The sequence below is a fragment of the Rhipicephalus microplus genome, unplaced genomic scaffold, assembly GCF_043290135.1.
Source record: "Rhipicephalus microplus isolate Deutch F79 unplaced genomic scaffold, USDA_Rmic scaffold_18, whole genome shotgun sequence".
NCBI classification, from domain to species: domain Eukaryota; kingdom Metazoa; phylum Arthropoda; class Arachnida; order Ixodida; family Ixodidae; genus Rhipicephalus; species Rhipicephalus microplus.
This window is the reverse complement of record NW_027464591.1, coordinates 3,447,272-3,467,091: the sequence shown is the minus strand read 5'-3', so window position 1 is coordinate 3,467,091 and position 19,820 is coordinate 3,447,272. Positions and strand designations below refer to the sequence as shown.

The 19,820-nt window shown below is 47.2% G+C and overlaps 1 protein-coding gene, 1 non-coding gene and 2 pseudogenes across 2 annotated transcripts in view; 2 read left to right on the top strand and 2 right to left on the bottom strand.

The window, feature by feature from the left end:
• Window positions 1-19,820, bottom strand: part of LOC119178777 (ATP-binding cassette sub-family F member 2) — a 63,644-nt gene that overhangs the window by 25,967 nt on the left and 17,857 nt on the right. The window contains exon 6 of the mRNA XM_037430020.2: window positions 3,213-3,339. Within this exon, the coding sequence (XP_037285917.1) occupies window positions 3,213-3,339 (127 nt within the window). The remainder of the gene's footprint in view (window positions 1-3,212; window positions 3,340-19,820) is intronic.
• LOC142785152 (uncharacterized) lies at window positions 1,917-2,904 on the bottom strand (annotated as a pseudogene).
• TRNAT-CGU (transfer RNA threonine (anticodon CGU)) lies at window positions 9,603-9,675 on the top strand. Its single transcript has one exon. It is a non-coding gene; the product is annotated as a tRNA-Thr (tRNA).
• Window positions 10,448-11,132, top strand: LOC142785151 (uncharacterized; annotated as a pseudogene).

Genomic DNA, 19,820 nt, shown 5'->3' with positions numbered 1-19,820 from the left:
GTGTTCAGGATGACAGACGCGAGGCCTTGCACGCTTTTTCTTGCCGCTCAACAAAACGCCGAAAGTGGGACCGCTTGGATTGGGCGTGACCCGCACATTAGTGCCGCGTTGCATGGCGCTTGATCATAGCTGTTGACCACCTGACAGCGAACTTGCCTCTTCGGGCGTCCCGGTATTCAGCTGTGGAGATGGTGAATATTTCGTGGGCGGCGGTGACAGCTACATGTGCGTGAAACTGTTTTTGAGAGGCCAACTTCGTTGACGTCGGGCCCGATGCCGAGCCCGAAGCTTCTAAACAGGACCACTGCAGCGGCAATTTGTGGCAGCGTGTCGTCGACCCCGACATGGGAGAGCAGGTGGGAGAGCATCTGTTGCGATGGTTGCATTACGGTCGATGATGATGCCAACACCGTGGTACAGTGTATGGATTAGGGCATTGTGAATGAAATACGCGGCAAGAGCGATTTGAAGAAATCAGATTGTGAGAATGATGAAAATTTAGAGCCACAGTGCCTCATGCAGCTTATGCCACGGGCCTCGGCGAAGAGCACGCTGCAGATCGCCCTTATCGCTTCTGCTCTTCGAAACATGTGCGTCACCGACATTTTTGGGCGAAAAAATTGTGTTTTCACTCGCAACTTTCTTAAAAGCTGCGTTTCATTTATTACGAACTTCGGCATACAGCAAATGGATGCCGCGTCAGGCTCAAGTTCGTTATAAGCAGGCTCGACTGTATTCATCAAACTCTGGGAACAAGTGGGTCGCCGTTGCTACAGACCATGCGACCAAGTTTGCCATCACTAGAGCGCCCCACCAGCAGTCCTACCGACGTTGCCGTCTTTTTGCTCCTCGATGTTATTCTACACAATGGCGCTCCTCGGCAATTGCTCACCGATCGTGGACGTGCATTTTTGTCACGTGTACTCGGCGACCTTTTGCGCTCTTCCTCAACGCAACACAAATTGACCACTTCCTACCATCCTCAAACAAATTTCCTTACTGAACGCCTAAATTGCATTCTCACGGACATGCTCTCGATGTATGTCTCATCTGACCACCATGACTGGGATCTAGCACTACCTCACGTGACGTTCGCCTATGATTCATCTTGTCATGATACCGCGCAGGTTATTCGCCATTTTATATGCTCTATGGCCGTAATCCGACCTTACTCGCCTATCATTCATCTTGTCATGATACCGCGCAGGTTATTCGCCATTTTATATGCTCTATGGCCGTAATCCGACCTTACTCGCCTATCATTCATCTTGTCATGATACCGCGCAGGTTATTCACCATTTTATATGCTCTATGGCTGTAATCCGACCTTACCACTGGACACCCTACTACCCACTACTGCACCTCCGCTGAGCAAATACGCCCGTGATGCTATCACTCGTGTTGACCACGCACGTCAGATTGCCCGTTCTAGGCTGTTGGCTTCACAAGCAACCCAGAAGGCTCTCTGCGACAGTAAGCATGTCGACGTTGACTTCTCAGCTGGTTCTCTAGTTCTTCCCTGGTGCCCAGTTCGTCGTGTTGGGTTGTCAGAGAAATTGCAATCTCAGTACAAGGGACCTTATCGTTCATACGACAAATAACGGACGTTACCTATGAGGTCATTCCAGTCTCTGCGACTAACCTGTCTGCAAACACCCCCAGTGACGTAGTCCACGTCAGTAGGTTGAAACCATACCGCCCTCCTTCTGAAGAACACGTATGAAGTGCACAGAGCCGGTGCTTTTACAACTGGGGGTAATGCTACGTAGCTATCACACGAAAGATGAACCATTCTATGGACAGAACACGAAGAAGAGGACTGGTTTACTCGCTCTGTGTGCTGCGCTCCGATTTTATCAGTGTAAATACACTGGCAAATTGTCACGTCCCATCTCATTTTACGTAACAATATCAAGGTTGCTTCCCCGGTTACTTTCTCACATAAGAGTTTGCAAATAGATGTGCTTATATGAAGAAATGACGATGAATAGAAAACATCATTATATCGGGGAATCCCTTATATGGAGGTTCGTTATAAGCAGGCCCCATGTAAATTAAACACAGCTTTAAAAAAGTTGGAAGTAAAAACACAAATATTTTCCCTAAAGAAGTCCGTGATACTTGTGTTTCGAATCGCAGAAGCGACAACGATGGTCTCAAGTTTATTTAATGTGGCAGTAGGCTCTTCCCCAAAGCCCATGGCATTCACAAGCTGCTTGAGGCTATTAATGTAGCCAATTGCTACAAGCTCACTTGTGGCCATTGGCTCGAAAGGTTTGACGTCCTTACCATTCGATTCCTCCAAATCGCTCTTGCCGTGCCCTCATCTGTGCATTGTTCAGCAGTGTCACCATCATTATAGGCCTTAATGAAATCGCAACAGATGTCCCGCATGCCCTTCCATAAGGGAGTTGACAACGCGCTGCCACAAATTACCCCCAGAGTGGTCCTCTTCAAAAGCTTCAGGCTCGGCATCGAGTTCGACATCAACAAAGCCGGCGTCACGGAAACAGTTTCACCCACATGTAGTCGTCACAGTTGCGCAAGCTGCCTTCACCATGTCCACAGCTGAATATAGGGACGCATGTCACGGCAGGTGCTGTCGGGCGGAAGCGCTGCACAACGCGGTACCTATAGTTCGCGCGGATTACGCCTAAGCCAAGCAGCCACACTTACACACTTCACTGAACGGCAGAAAAAGTGCAGAAGGCTGCCATCCTAACCACAGGCACAGGAACAGCGAGCATGTGCGACATAGAAGCGAGCACATGTGGAACTGCTCTGGGCCCGTTTCTAGTCTGAAAACGGAACTTCTAAATTCGAGCCAGTGTTGCCGGCGGCTGGCATCGTGTGGCCACGGCGACTGGCAGAGTTGCCACGGCTATGGAAAAGTACCTTTGGCATGGGTACCGAAATGACATGGAATGGACGAAGACGACAATGTTGTAGTGGGGCAGAGTTTGAGCAGCCCTGCTGATCTGCATTCCTGTGAGCAGAGTGCAGTTTTAACCAGACAAGTGTTAGCTTACTAATCATTTCCCGTATCAATAAATTGAAGCCACACAAGGCATGAAATGTCGAAAAGGGAAATTATAAAGAGTCTGTACTGTACAGCCTACAACTCACAGGCAGCTTTTATAAATGCCACAAAAACGTTTTGTCAAAGGCGACGTGGACAAAATGCTGACTGGCTAATCATGTAATCTACCCACGTTTTCAGTTCTTCCTCCAGCCAGACGCAAGCGTCCAAGTCAAGGTGGTTCGTGGGCTCGTCCAAGAGTAACACATGCGGTCGGACGTAAAGTGCACGGGCCAGCGCAATGCGCATCCGCCAGCCTCCTGCATAAAGGTAAATACATAAAGGTAAATAAAAAAATGCACACAAAGTTTACCACAGTATTCGAGGACCTTTGCCATACTACAGTCTATGCTCACTATAACGAACCCGTGTACGACAACCTTTTGGATACAATGGACTAATCTTCAGCCTGAGTCTGGTTTGTGTATTAAACTGATAGAGCAAAGTTCCCTTTCAACAGACCGCGATACAGCAAACTGATACAGCAGACATGATAGATGTGGCAGAAGTGTGGGCTTGATGAACACTTTTTTGGACCTAGAATTTGGGCAGGAAGTATAAAGAATTGGTCACCGAAAATATTTAGCATCCAAAATTATTGATTTTCTTGCACATCTACAAGGCAGATTTGGAACTACGACTTGAAAAGAAGCAAACTTTTGTCCACTCCATTGTTCGGGCCTCCAGAGATGTTGAATAAGGAGCAGAGGCTGAGGAAATAGCAACTTTGCCTTTCATGTGTAAAGTCTTGTCTGCAACACTTTGGCTGCATTAAACCATGTACATAAATACCATTCTGCATTGCCTCATTTTTCATGAGACAACTATGATATGCCACCCCACCAACGCTCCATCAACGTAGCCAAAACAAACACTTTCACATTGCTAGGAGTCCTCTCTAACTTTTTTCACTTTAAGGTATTAGAAAAATATTCTACAAATATTCAAGAAATATCGTACTTGCTTTCGTAAAAGGTGCACCCCCAGTTTGGTCACGAAAAATCAGTTTTTTTTATTTCTGTGTATAATAGGCACAACCTAAACATGGCCGTGGTCAGTGGTTCTGTACCATATTTGCACAGTTGCAATTCAATGCCCTCTTACATCAAGGGGAGAGGCTACCATCAAATACCAACTTTTTCCTTATCGCTATGAAATTTTCAGAATATACTCACAGCAAAAGCATTAGAACCATGTACCATAAAAACCGAAATACAGGTCGAACTAAAAAAAAACGTAACAAAATAGCCGACTCTTGTCTTATACACCGGTCATTGGCAAAAAAAAAAAAAAGTGAAAGTCTCGCAACAATGGGGCAGGTGAAGTCGTGGGGCAAGGCTAGGCAAAACCTTTAGTGTACTAGAAACCCAATTTGCCTTGGTTATTTGCTGTCAGCCTGCTGTTTTCTTTTTTCTATTTCCTTAAAAATGAGTGGTAATGGATGGCAGTTTACGATAGGCTTTAAGAAACACGCTATTGAGTACGCCGAAGTGCACAGCAACCTTACGGCATAACAAGATTTCGGTGTATCAAAGAAAAGCGTCCGACACTGGAAGAGCCAAAAGCAGCGCATCACATGCTGCAGGGGAAAAAACAAAAAGCCTACACGTTTCGTGGATGGGTTGCAGTACACCCCTAACTCGTAACGCTACTCATCAAATTCATCCGCGAGCTGCATGCAAGGTCGCTATCCGTAACAGCGGAGTGCACCTTCGTAAAAACTCTGGAGACAGCACACGACTCTGGGCTCACGAGGGCACAAGTGAAGAGCTATCGCTCGCTCGAACGACGCCTAGCGCTTTCAACCGTTTGTTTCTGGGTGTCGTCAGCATAAAAATCTCTCCCGGAAGAGATAGCCTGCAAGTCTTTCTGCAAATGCCGCATCAACAGCGCATTGAATGGAGCGGAAGACGATTCCCTCTGTCGCGTTGCTAGCTAAAAACTGACGCCGTCGGACTCAAGTTAAGGCAAGCCTGAGTGACGGCACTTTGTGGACTCTTGGTGTTTAACTAATACACATAATTAGTGTCCAAATAAAAAGAAATGTCACCACAAAGCAGCTGGTCGTATTGCGTACTTACCAAGGTAAGGGTATGCCACGATAATTTGCAATATTTAAAAATTTTGTATTCAGAGATTCAAAGTTGGCAGCGTCGACATACATTCCAGTTTTTACGGTAAGACTTCATGAAGCTAAGTTCACTGGCTCTCATGTTACGACGGTATGTCAGAGTAGTGCACATGGTTCCCTTATTCCTGGTCTAGAGAACTTTCAAAAAATGCTGGAACTGTGAAATTGACTATGATGATTCCCAGATTGATAACTCAGGGGGTGACAGAGCTCTCTTTTTTTAATTTCCTTACTGAAAATATTTTCTATCAAATTTGACTAGGTATCATAAATAAAAAACACAATATATAAAAAATAGGCTGGTATCCTCCGCAGAAGTTCATTCACATACTACATTATAAATAAAAAGATCTATGGAAATACGATGAGTGTTTCCAGAGGCTGTGAGGCTAAAACAAGCAGCCTCACAGCCAAAAAAGTAATTTTGGGAAAACGACATTAGAAGTTGTGCCAACGATATTCCATTATCAAAAGGCACAGGGGTCATAATCTTTCAAGTACTTTGGAATGTACAGTTTCTTGTATGCACTGCATTTAATTTGAGGTGTCGTGCTTTCCTAAAACACAGAAAGAATATCAGCTTTGGCATGTTTTACGACGTCAAACCTCTTGCACATGTGGTCTTTCATTTATTGTGCCCTTTTTCCACTTATTTTTTTTCTTAAGCTTTTCTGACTTCAAAAAACATTTTTCTGTTTTTTGTATGAAGTATCATAAGAGACATGACAGAAAAACATCGTAATCTGATTAGGCCATATACTGCAACAATTTACAAGCTTTCTTGTATTGATATTATCCCTAACATAACTAGCACTCTTTATTGTATTTGATCCTTGAATCATATTTATTGGTACAAAGACAGAGTGGTCCTCTCAGTATGACAGTCCATTCCTTGATCCCAAATAACAGGCTGTTTTGGCCAAAACATTGGAAATAGGAATTTGAGCAGATTTATATATATATATATATATATATATATATATATATATATATATATATATATATATATATATTGTTACAGGACAGCACACAGAGAAACGACGTTACAGCTAAAATATATTTACACGACGCCAAGCCTAAGCCGAAATGGCAAGCTAGAGCGCGCCCCACATCACAGAATGACGTCTTTCTCGCAGTCTGTCTTGATTCTTCAGCGTGATGTAGTCTGGTAACATGACCCCCGAGTGCAGAAGCACCGTCTCGGTGCTTTCTATGATGTTGCGGAGTAGTAGAGCTTAAGTCAGGAGACATGAACAATGTCTGTAGACATTGGAGATGATGACCTCAGCGGGGGCTATCTCATAGGTAACGTCGGTCACCTGGCGCAAGACGCGGTAGGGTCCTGAGTACAGGGAAAGCAGCTTCTCAGAGAGACCAACATGCCGAGTCGGTGTCCACAACAACACAAGTGAACCCGGGGCAAAGGAGACGTCACGATGATGTGTGTCGTAACGTTGCTTCTGTTGCTCTTGCGATGCTATGAGGCGCTCCCGAGCGACTTCTCGTGCTTTGTGAGCTCTGGTGATAGCGTCACAGGCGTATTCAGTCGGCGAATCGACAGCTGCCAGAAAGATGGTGTCGAAAGGTAGAGTTGGGTCGCGGCCAAATAAGAGGTAGAATGGTGAAAACCCAGTGGTATCGTGGCATGAGGAATTGTATGCAAATGTGACAAATGGCAATGCAACGTCCCAGTCTAGGTGGTCAGAGGAGACGTACATGGAGAGCATGTCAGTTGAAGTCCGGTTGAATCGTTCGGTAAGCCCTAATGGGCTTGTTGTCACCACAAACTAATGTTTGTGGTGACAAAAGGACATGTTCAGAAGAGCAGAGACGAACTTGGGGCGGACTGGGCGTATCAGGCGTACAGGGCAGGTCAAGTTGCACCGTGCTAGCTGAACAGTAAATGAGGGCCGAATAGGCGGACAAAAAGTCTAGACCGAAGATAACATCATTGGTGCAGTTGATGAGAACAGTGAAGAGGACGGAGGTTTGATGTCCGGCTATAGCAACGCGTGCTGTGGAGACACCAACGACGGCAGTTGCACTGCCATCAGCAACACGAACACACCGTGAAGAGGCTGGAGTCAAGACTTTCTTTAAGTGGTCACGAATGTGCGAGCTCATAACAGAAATTTGGGCACCAGTGTCGACTAAAGCTTTAACAGGTAAACCATCCACTTTTACATCAATAAAGTTCTAGTTGGTCGGGAGGGTCAACAGAGGAATTGTAGGGCAAGTCGTAGCAGCAGCGTCACCTCCAGGAGCTGCACGAGTTAGTTTCCCGAAGGAAACTGTCGGGCGAAGGACGGGGATGGGGAACAAGGTGGCGGAGGAGACCGCAGGAATCTACGTCGTGGTGAAGGCGAGCGGCTGTACTGGCCATTGGTCGTAGCAGTCATGTCGTAATGAGCTGAGTCATCACGGGAGTCGGTTCTTGGCCAGAAGGGCAGGCTGATGTGTCAAAGTTTATGAAGTTTGGGTTTGTGCGCGAGGGCGAGGTCCACATGCTTAGGCAATGACGCAAAATGTGTCCCACTCGTTCGCAACTGTAGCGAATTGGCCTGTCGTCAGGCGTCCTCCATGCGTTTGGATCTCGGTTATGTGGAGCAGGACGCCGGTAGTGCTGACGTGTGTTCAAGGTAGGCAGACAGATATCTGGCCGGTGCACAAAACAAATCGTCTGAAGGCCCGCGTTTGCCAATTCTTGGCGCACGACGCTCTGTATGAGGGATATGGTGGGCTGAGGATCGTTCGGCGTCGGGACCCTCAAGGGTGCTGGTGACATCGCTTCGATTTCGAGTCGAACGACCCTCGTAATGTCAGCAGAGGGTGGATTGGGCTGGGTCTCAAAACAGACGGAGGTCCTCACAAGTTGATGTTGCTGCGGTGTTAGGAAGACCGGTGAAGTGGTGGGCGATGCAACGGCTTTTAGCCTCTTGGAAGCGTCGACACTCCTTAATGACGTCTTGAACTGTCGAACAGCCTTTAAATACAAGAAGGCCAAAGGCATCATCAGCGATGCCCTTGAGTTTGTGTGCAACCTTGTCGGCTACAGTCATGGTGTTATCAGCTTTACGGCAGACGGTCAAGACATCTTGAATATAGGCCAGGTAGACTCCGTGGATGTCTGGACACTGTTACCAAGCTCTTTCTTAGCGGCCTGCCTGCAACCGGCAGATTGGCTGAACAACTCCTGCAACTTCGTCTTACAGACATCCCAACTGGTGAGCTCTTCTGCATTGTTATTGAACCACGCCTTGGCCGGACCTTTCAAGTAAAAGATAAGGTTTGCCAGCATCACGGTTGGGTCCCATCTGTAGTTTTCACTCACGAGCTCGTAGAGCTGAAGCCACTCATCGACGTCTTCGCCGTCGCCCGAAAAGTTGCCAGGATCGCAGGGTGGAGTAGTGGTCACAATGACCACATGTGAGGTGGGTGCCGTTAATGCGCGAGGCGTGGCTGTTGGCGCAGCATCCCTGTCGTTAGACATGTTAGAAGCGGCAACTTGGCGTCCGCTGCGAAGTTGCGTCGTGCTTTGCTACCCGGCCCCCCCACCAAAATGTTACGGGAGGGCACACAGAGAAACGAGGTTACAGCAAACAAATATACACGACGCCAAGCCTAAGCCGAGATGGCAAGCCAGAGCGAGCCCCACATCCCAGAACCACGCCATCTTTCTCGCTGTCTGTCTTGATTCTTCAGTGTGATGTAGTCCAATATATATATATATATATATATATATATATATATATATATATAAGGGAAAGAAGTGTATACCTAAGGGCTCGTTTTTCCGTGTTTTAACACAATATTAATGAGATATAACAGACAGTAATTCCACACTCGTTGTTTGGCTTATAGATGGCGCTGACTGTCGCTCCTACTTCTAAATTCACAGATAAACCCAAAAAAGTGGATGGAGGGAGGGCCGCTGTGATAGCTGAGTGGTTAGAGCATCGAACGCGTAATTCGAAGGTCGTAGGTTCGATTCCTGCTCACAGTTGGTAATTTTTTCATCCACTTTTCCTTCTTCTTTCTTCTTATTTACATTCCATTGGTTCTAATAACTTCCCCTGTACATTCCTTGGCATTACTGTCTGTTATATCTCATTAATATTGTGTTAAAACACGGAAAAACGAGCCCTTAGGTATACACTTCTTTCCCTTATTTCATTGAACGAGGGTCTCGTACTGGCAGACTTGGTGTGTTTAGGTTGTATAAGAGGGACAATTAATCAGCTGCCCGCTCATAATAAGTTCACGTGCTACGTGACGCCAAACATGCGCATAAGAGTGTTTTCACACTCGTTGTTTGGCTTATAGATGGCGCTGACTGTCGCTCCTACTTCTAAATTCACAGATAAACCCAAAAAAGTGGATGGAGGGAGGGCCGCTGTGATAGCTCAGTGGTTAGAGCATCGAACGCGTAATTCGAAGGTCGTAGGTTCGATTCCTGCTCACAGTTGGTAATTTTTTCATCCACTTTTCTTTCTTCTTATTTAGATTCCATTGGTTCTAATAACTTCCCCTGTACATTCCTTGGCATTACTGTCTGTTATATCTCATATATATATATATATATATATATATATATATATATATATATATATATATATACACAGTCAAACCTCAATATATCGAACACGGATATATCGAATACGGATATATCGAATTATTGCCTATATCGAACGGTTCCTATATCACGCGGGAAATCGCATGCATTATTGATTTTTTATTTCAAACAAAGTTTGTTATATAATGGATATATCGAACTCAGCCACCCCAAACCGCCCGCACTCCATTGACAGGCGGCGAGCTTTCCCGCAACTCTCGAAAGTAGCCGTAGAGCGGCGGGCGTTTACGAATGCTGCACACATCGATGGCGCCGAGAGCGCCACTTTAACGTAGCGGCGTACGCGCGCCGCAGCCTTGCAGCTTGCAGTCGTTGCAGTCTCTATGGTGTCAACGGCACACTGCGCACTTGTTGCAAGCTCCTCCCCCGTAGCATCGGCAGGCATCGGTCGTTGTGCTCGCAGTGTTCGTGCGTTCGGACTTAGGCCTGTCGCGCGCTGTGGTGTGTGTAGTGATGGCTGCAAACGCGAAGAAACGGAAGACCCTGACTTTTGCTCCAAAACTGGAAGCTATACAGTGCGTCGAGAATGGCGAGAAGTCGAGCGTTGCGGATGAGTTACGCATACCAAGGAGCACCACACCGACGCCCAGCTGAGCAACATTGAAGTGGTATTCCTGCCGCCTTACACTACTTCGAAGCTCTAACCGTTGGACCAGGGTATTATCCACACGTTTAAGTGTAACTACAAGCCTCGGCTGATCGACATTCTGTTCGTAAAACTCCGGATGGGCCAAGATCTGAAGATCGATCTCTTGGGAGCCATCCAAAGGCTCAAAGCATCGTGAGAAAACGTCAAGCAGTCGACGATAGCCAACTGCTTTCGGCATGCGGGCTTTGGTCGCACTGATGAGGAATCAGTGGAAGAATCCGAGGAAGCTGGGTTGGCATGCGCAGATGAAGAAAACGAGCTCGCCGAAACGTGGAGCAAGCTGGAGAGCTTTGTAGGTGCCGAGCCACAAAGCATGTGCATCGAAGACTTCGTTGGAGGTGATGACATCACTGGTACAACGGCGGAGCTCACGGATGTGGAGATTGTCGCCGAAGCTACTGCTGAGAAGCCAAATGAAGACTCTGCTGAGGTGGATCCCGCAAGCGCTGATGGTGCCCTGCTCTCGACGTCAGCTGAGGTAGCTGCCTTGGCCTTTGTGCGCCACCACTGCGGCGCGATTGAAGGCACCGGCCTATCACTTATGGATCGCCTGGACTATATTGAGGACGCAGTCGTCAAACACGCCATGGCCAACAAAAAGCAGGCTACTCTTTTTCAATATTTTATACGAAAGCAATAAATACTATGTTTCAATCTTCAAGTGAGTATTTACTGCACCACGCTTGATCGGGTCGTTGGTTGTTTTTAGCAAGCTGTTGAATTTTTTTCGTGATTTTTTTATATCAAATTCTGGATATATCTCGCGATCGCAGCGCCGTTCGATATATCGAGGTTCGAGTGTATGTATATATATAAAGGAAAGAAGTGTATACTTAAGGGCTTGTTTTTCCGTGTTTTGACACAATATTATTAGATCTAACGGACAATAATGCCAAGAAATGTACAGGGGAAGTTATCAGACCAAATTGTAATGTAAATGTGAAGAAAGAAAAGTGGGTGAAAAGATAACACTCGCTGCCATGGCTACAGGTGGTGCTGACTGACACTCCCACGTTTAAATCCACATAAAAACCCAATAAAACGGCTGGGGGAGAGTCGCTATGGTAGCTCAGTGGTAGAGCATCAAACGCGTTATTCGAAGGTCGCAGGTTCGGTTCCTGCTCATGGCAAGTTATCTTTTCACCCACTTTTCTTTCTTCATTTACATTACAATTCAGTCTAATAACTTCCACTATACATTCCTTGGCATTATTGTCGGTTATATATATATATATATATATATACACACACACACACCTCACCTCTGATATACTACCCTTCATTAATGGTCGGTGTAATCTGCAGAATAAATCTACAGGGGATCAACTGCTACCATAGTGCTTCATAAAGAAAGCAACAAAATACCAATCAAGAAGGGTGTAAGGCAGGCGGACACAATCTCCCCTATGCTATTTACTGCGTGCTTACAGGAGGTTTTCAGAAGCCTAGAATGGGAACAGTTAGGGATAAGAGTTAATGGAGAGTACCTCAGTAACCTGCGCTTTGCCGATGACATTGCATTGCTGAGTAACTTGGGGGACGAATTGCAACTCATGATTACGGAGTTAGAAGAGCAGAAAGGTGGGTCTTGAAATTAATCTGCAGAAAACGAAAGTAATGTACAACAACCTCGGAAAAGAGCAGCGCTTCGAGATAGGTAATAGTGCACTTCAAATTGTAAAAGACTATGTCTACTTAGGGAAAGTAATAACCCTCGGAGCCGAACCCAGAGATTGAAGTAACTAGCAGAATAAGAATGGGGTGGAGTATATTTGGCAAGCACTCTCAAATTATGACAGGTAGATTGCCACCATCCCTCAAGAGGAAGGTATATACCAGCTGTATCTTGCCGGTACTTAGCTACGGAGCAGAAACTTGGAGACTTACAAAGAGGGTTCAGCTTAAATTGAGGACGACACAGCGAGTGATCAAAAGAAAAATGGTAGGTGTAACCTTAAGAGACAAGAAGAGAGCAGGGTGGATTAGGGAACAAATGGGGGTTAAGGATATCGTAGTTGAAATCAAGAAGAAGAAATGGACATGGGCCGGGCATGTAGCGCGTAGATAGGATAACCGCTGGTCATTAAGGGTAGCTAACTGGATTCCTAGAGAAGGCAAGCGGGTTAGGGGGAGACGGAAGGTTAAGTGGGCAGATGAGATTAAGAAGCTTGCAGGTATAAACTGGCAGCAGCAAGCACAGGACCGGGTTAACTGGCAGAACATGGAAGAGGCCTTTGTCCTGCAGCGGACGAAGTCAGGCTGATGATGATGATGATGTAAATCTGCGGTGCTTTCATTCCTTCAGAAGATTCAGGAGAACTTGTGGCGATACCAAGAATGGCTCTAAGCGCACCTAATATTGCATCATGAGTGCTTTATTTCACCTCGATATGCCCGAATTCAGAGTTCTGGAAGTCGGCACGCAATATGCTAGATGGCAGCATTTGATGATGATGTACAATATGCTGATATGCTTATGCTCAGCGACGACAAATAATTGCGCAACGCGTTGGGTCTCGCATTTCGAGGGTGGACGTGCTGCTGCTACATGACGAGCTCAGCTGGGCGGTCTGTGGCTGATGTGCAGTGTGCCCAACCATTGTTTCAAGGCACCATTGGGTGATTTCATTAGTTGCGTATGATGAAGCACACCGCGGATAGCCCGCTGGCGCGATGTCTTTGCCCGGAAAGTTCTCATTCGTCTCGTAGCAGCTAGCTCCGTAGAGTGGAGCTAGCTAGGCTTAGTAACAACTCTGCGTAGTAAGCTCGGCCACTATACCCGACGTTTAAAAAAATGTGTTCGACTGCGAGTACAAAGTGTGGTTCCCCGATGGTCTTTGTTAGGAAGTCTGAAATGCACATAAGCAGAACCTATCAATCGATGGGTGTCTGGTGGGCCGGTCCGAAACGCCCGTTTTGCAGGTCACTTGAAGGAATGTGGCACAGGTAGCGCTTGTAACGCCCGAATGATGGTTCGCGATTGAATTGCGATGTCTTGGATATGGCGCGCAAACCTGTGAAATTGAATGATCGGTACCGTTCAGCACGTGAAATTTCGGTTGTGATCATGCGTATAATCTAGGTGGTCTGAATCGTCATTGGCGAACTTCCACGATGGCGCTTTCTTTTTATAGCTTTTTGTTTTCTTCTATTCGTGTTCATTTTCTTGGCAACGCAGGTATTTTGATGTAAATTTTTCGAAATGCCCACCGCATCGCATGCCTCGATTCTCGCACATGAGACACTGCATGCTCAACACGTTTTACGCTAGTGTAGCCTATGAAGAAGGTTGTTTTGGCTGACATGCAGATATTCGTGACTTGGGCCAAGCATATATTATCAGCGGTCTATGCTGCGGTGAAATATAAAATTTTCGAAAATTTTACCCCGCGTAATAAGCGCACCCCAGTCTTGGAGTCAGATTCATTGGAAAGAAAGTGCACCTATTACGCGTGTAAGTACGGCACTTAAATATACAGTAAAAGCTCGTTCATTCGTATTCCACGGGAACGCTGAGCAATTTCGAATTAAACAAAATTCGAAATAAAGAAAGTGAGCAAAAAATGGGTGGATTTCGGGGGTGGGGGCACGAAAAATATTTATTGGCCAAAAAAGTCGGTGATGACCATCCCTTTCTTTTCTCTGAATGCCACAGCTGCGGCTCCCTGTTCCAGCACGCGGACGCGGCGCAGGGAATCCTCTTCACCCTCTTCAAAACTGAAGAAGAGACGCGCCACATTAAGTGCCTCCATCACCGCAGAAGCTGACGGGCGCACAGGCGCTTCGTCATTTTCGTCTTCCTCACCTCTTCAGTATCAGGCTGCGCACCGGCTACTTGAGCGATAATGTCCTCATCAGTCAGGGCACCACACACCGATGCACCGGTATCAACTTCGACATAATCGGCAAAACGTACGCACCGAAGAGTGTCGCGCAATGCCACTGGCATGAGCTCCTCAGCCCCATCCACGTCGACGTCACAACTATCCTGCGCACTTCCAGCTGCAAATCCACTGTGGCGGAAACAGTTTGCGATTGTGGTCGCGGTCACCTGTTCCCATGCGCGCACCAACATGTGCATGGCAGTGAGCAGCGTAATGCCGAAGTCCTTCCTGTCGCCCGCGCACAAAATCATTCGTGAACGAACAATGTGCTCGAGGAACAAAGTGACGCTGCCGGGAGCGGCCTAGGACTGCTAGGACTACTCCGCCGACTCCTCAGCGTCCCGTGGGTCCCGCGTACAAGTGGTGCCAGGCGCTGAGATAGCGGAAGGGCTACGAAAAAAAAAATTGCTCCCTGGATTTTGGAGGCCATACTTTGCTCGGAGGCCACTTGAAGCTCAAAAAAACTGGTCGTGCCACCTATCATTCGACCGTAAAAGCTACCGCTAATGTTTGACGATGACGCCCGGTGGCGCGCGCTTCGAATTATCCGTAAAGGCAGCAATTTCTGTTCGAATTAACGATTCGTTTTACACATGGTCTCCTATGCACTGCGGACCAGACTGCGGCGACCATTTCGAATTACCGTATTTACTCGATTCTACCGCGCCCTCGATTGTAACGCGCACCCGATTTCCACCGCGAAAAAAAAAAAAAGTACGACATCGATTGCAACGCGCACCCATTTTTCTCGCTGGCCCGCACGATCACACCACTCGAAAAAACGACTCCTTTAGGGAGCGTCTTTCATTTAAATATGAAGTACGGGCGAAGCTTGTGCCCATCTGACGTGTAACAGAGCATTGCCGTCACTGTAGTTTTACCGTGGACCGATGTCAGCACGCGAACTTGCTTCGCCCCCTTCTTCTCGACGGTTGTGGTGCCAGGCATGTCGAAGTAAAGAGGCGTCTGATCGGCATTCCCGATTTGCCCAAGCAAGTAGCCGTTAATGCGCCGCAAGTTTATAACGAACCTCTGAAAACTGTGAAGCTTTTCATCGTACTCCTCCGCAAAACTTTTCGCATATGCATGTTCCCTTTCGGAGGGAAAAGCCTTTCCTCTTCATAAAGTTAGTTAGCCAGCACCTGCTCGCTTTAAACTGGCTCCGCATTAGACCTTTTTCTAAGACTAATTGCATAGCCCGCACTTGGAGCAGTTCTGTCGCCCCGGGCCGCTGTGCCGCTCGCTGCTCAAGCACATACTCGCCGAGCAGCTCTTTAATTTGCGAAAACCGACCCTGCTCTGGTCCACTGAAGCCTTTGCGTGAGGCTTTGCTGTCGACAATCTTCTGCTTTTGTTTCCGCCGGTCCCACACGCACGTTTCGGGAACTCCGAACGACTGCGATGCGGCCCGATTTCCGTCCGTTTCTGCACACGCGATGACTTTTCTTTTAAAAGCGGCATCGTGGTGCGCTCGAGTTTTTGGAGTCGGCCCTTCGACGCCGTCGATGCTAATGCACTACTAGATGACGAACTCCTCAGCACACGTACGAAGTGCCGCACATGGGAAACACATAGGCAGAAATGGCCGACGCGCCATGCCGACGCACGTAGGGGGCGGCCATTTTGGATTTGCCGATGGCAATAGATTGACCGTAATTTTTTTGTTCGTACTCGATTCTAACGCGCATGCGATTTATGAACTGGCTTAACCGGAAAAAAGGTGCGCGTTAGATTCGAGTAATTACGGTATCCAAAATTTCGAATTAATGAGGTGTGAATTCACGAGCTTTCACTGTATTCTATTTTATTCACACTAACACTTCAACACCCGATTCACTTCACACCTAAAATTTTGCAATTCACACAGCTAAAGTAAAAGGTGCAAATGAATGCCATTTGTTCCGAGAGTCCCAACAAGGTGTTCTTAAAACATAGGATGGCAGTTTTTTTTTCTCAGTGCAAGGCAACCCTCATTTGAGAGCCAGGACAGATAATGCCTTGTGTGGGTTTTGATTAGTATCAACGAGGGTGTGCTTTCTTGATGGTGGTGCAATCAGCTACTGCAGAGTGAAAATTTTTCATGACAAGATATTTTGCACGTCTTCCGAAAAACCTCATGGATATGAGAGCTGCACAGTCCCCACCCTAAGAGGCGAGTGTCAGATTGCATAGATTTGGCATGCCTAAGTGAGTGAGTGCGAATGCCATGTGGGTAGTCCAGATCAGTTGGTCTGAAATATGAAGATGCTGTTGACCCTGTAAAGTGTATATAGTTGCATCTCAATCTGACCAACTTTAGGGCAAGCTGTGTACTATGAATACTACAGTCGACGTACAATTTCCCGTACGCCCGAAATTCCGGACATGTCCGATTTCCCAGACTCATCTGAGACACCGTCGAGTTCCCCAAAGAGTCAATATATTAAAAAGTGTGAAATTCTGGATGCTTATACCTTTTGGCATCCGATTTACCAGACTATTTATTGTTAACCGCCGACCCAAAGTCACCACCACCGCCGCCATTTTGGTTGTTTTCATATCCTCGAACCCGCCATACTCGCATTGCAGGTATGAGCAGCACCGCCGTCAACCGCCGTAACCTCGAAACCGCGCGTGTCCATTGCCAGCCGTAGCTTAGCGGCTTAGCCAAGCCTAACCTCACTGTATTCATTCATGTGTTGTTTTGTCAACTCTGCAATTGTCGATTGTTTGCTGCTGCGTGCTATCTTCAGTGATCACGTTCCCCGACCTTGAGCATCCACCAAGTTCCTAGCTGTTTTGCACTGCGCTATTCGAGCGGATTCGCCGTTTACAGCGATGGCACCGATTGCTCCTTCATCTTCGTCCGAACCTTTGAAGTGCACAAAGCCCCCTCGTTGGCTCACGATGAAGAAGAAAGCCGCCATCATTGAACAGGTCCAACGCGGTTGGTCGAAGGCAGACGTGAGAAGGGAGTTAAGAATTTCGAAAAAAAAAAAGTGTTTCGGACTTCATCAAAAACAAGGTGAAGATCTTGAAAGTGGCTGCCAAATCAACCGGGGCTGAAAAAAAGAATGCAAGCCAAGGTGTTTACCCAAAGCTCGAGGAAGCGCTCAACGTGTGGCTCAGTGCTGTGATCACCGAGAAAATCCCGGTGTCAGGCGAGATCCTGATGCAGAAGGCGAAGGTTTTTGCGCTTCAGATGGGCATAAAGGACATCAACTTTAGCGATGAATGGCTTCGTAATTTCAAGAGTCGCAATCACTTGACGTTCAAGAAGATGTGCGGGGAAAGCGTTGCCATCGATGATTCCGTTGTCGCCGAATATCGGGATGGAAAGCTGCAGTCCTTGCTCCAGCACTTTCCACCTAATGATATTTTCAACTGCGACGAAACTGAACTATTCTACAAGCTGCTGCCAGAGAAAACGCTTGCATTTGTTGGTGACCCTGCCACGACGTCAAGCACAGCAAGGAGCGGCTCACTGTCCTCGTTAGCAGCAACATGTCAGGCAGCGAGACGCTTCCATTATTTGTAATAGGCAAGAATAAGCATCCAAGATGTTTCAAGCGGGAAGTGGCTCTGCCTCTTTTCTATGAAGCTAACAAGAAGGCGTGGATAATGCAGCAGTTATTGGAAGCATACGTGTGTAAGCTAAACAGAAGGTTTGTGCAGCAAAATCGAAGAGTTCTGCTGTTTGTAGATATCTGCGCTGCACATGGCCACACGAAGGACATAAAGGCTATATAGTCGCACACAAATATATCGAACTTGAAGGGGATCACGAATTATTTCGATATATGAAAAATTAGATATAAAAATATACAGGCCCTGAGAGCTTACCTGTAGCGTATCATCACCTACAATAGGTGCACGAATGACAACTAATTCTGCACACTAACCGAGGCCTGCTTCCTCGTTTTTGAAATGTTTAAAACGCTAGTCTCAATTTTATCACACGCAAAACACGTCGCCTATGTGCTTGTCGTCGTCATCTTCACCGGTTTCCGCAAGTTCCGCCATCTCGAAGCCTGCCTTGCGGAAGCGGTTGACAACTGTGTCCCTTTTTACAACTCGCCTGGCATTGATGATCTCTGTGAGAGAAAACTTCGCGGAGATTTCTGGTTACTCCTTCCTCATCCACTGCTGGATGTCCTGGCTGCTGACAGCTTCGCTTTCGCCAGAAATTGCTTTGCCAACGTGTTGTAGCGCTGCTTAAATCGGTGAAGCCACCCCCTTTTGTTGGCGAAGTTGTTTCACTGAGTACAGCGGCGCACCATTTGACCTTGGCGATCAGCATTGGGCCATTCACCGGAATGTTCTTCAACTGCACTTCTAAAAACCAGGCATAGAGTGCCTTTTCTAGATTTCCGTGGGCAGAAGTGTGCACTTGACAGGCTCCCGACGTTTGGTGCTCCGCCTCCTTTGCCTTAATATCTGCCTTGTAAGGTACTTAAAGGGCTCTATGGTATCCCGATGTCGTCCGCGACGGTCGAACATTTCTCGCCTGCCGCAATACACCGAATAGCCTTCAACTTCGTTGCCAAGGCAGAGGTGTTGCGCTTCTCAACGCCGGCCATAGCTGCACTAGAAGTCGACAATTCAAGGAGTCCACAGTGGCTTTGCACACCACGCATGCAAAAGAAAAATGCTGCACATAGAGTGGTACGTAGGTGACGCGACAACTCGAGAGCAACAATGTGCTCGCGAGGCAATACCTGCAAGGGCAACAGCAAAAGGCGCAAGCTGTGGTTGGCTGATTGAACCTTGCAAAACAGCAACAAAAAAATAAAAGAAAAGGCGAAAAGAGGAGCACGTCGACTCTTTCGTTCCTGATCTCCGAGCCGACGCGTACACAGAGAAAGCATGAGAGAGAGAAACGAAAAAAAAAAAAAAAGGCGTTCCGCAAGTTGTAGATTGCGCAGTCCGAGCCCGGCGCGGCGTTCGATATATCCGAAGGTGGGTCAAAATACCGTTCGATTAAACGTGTCAATTTCTATAGTTTAACAAAGGAATTTCAAGGAGAGAACTTGCGAGTTCGATATAACCGTGTTCGACTGTACAGATTCCTGCAGCAATCCTGCAGCTGATGGACCAAGGCGCGATTCGGAATTTGAAGCATCATTACAAATCATGCGTGCTCAGCTGCATGGTGCTCTGCTCCAACAACGAGAAAAGCTACTCTGTTGACCTCAGGTCTGTCATCGGCATGCTAGCGGAATCGTGGAAGGCGGTCAGGCAAGAGACTCTGCGGAACTGTTTTCACTACGCGAGCTGTACACTCGATGCCGAGAGGGCCGTCTCGCTCCAAGTGAACAGCGTGTGTGACGAACTGCCATCCCCGGATGTTGCCTTCGACGATCTGCCGCTGCCGGCGTGTTGATTCCAGCCGGGATAACCTTTGAGGGCTTCGCCGACGCTGACAAAGACCTCGAGCTATGTGCGGACTTGACCAATGACGAAAT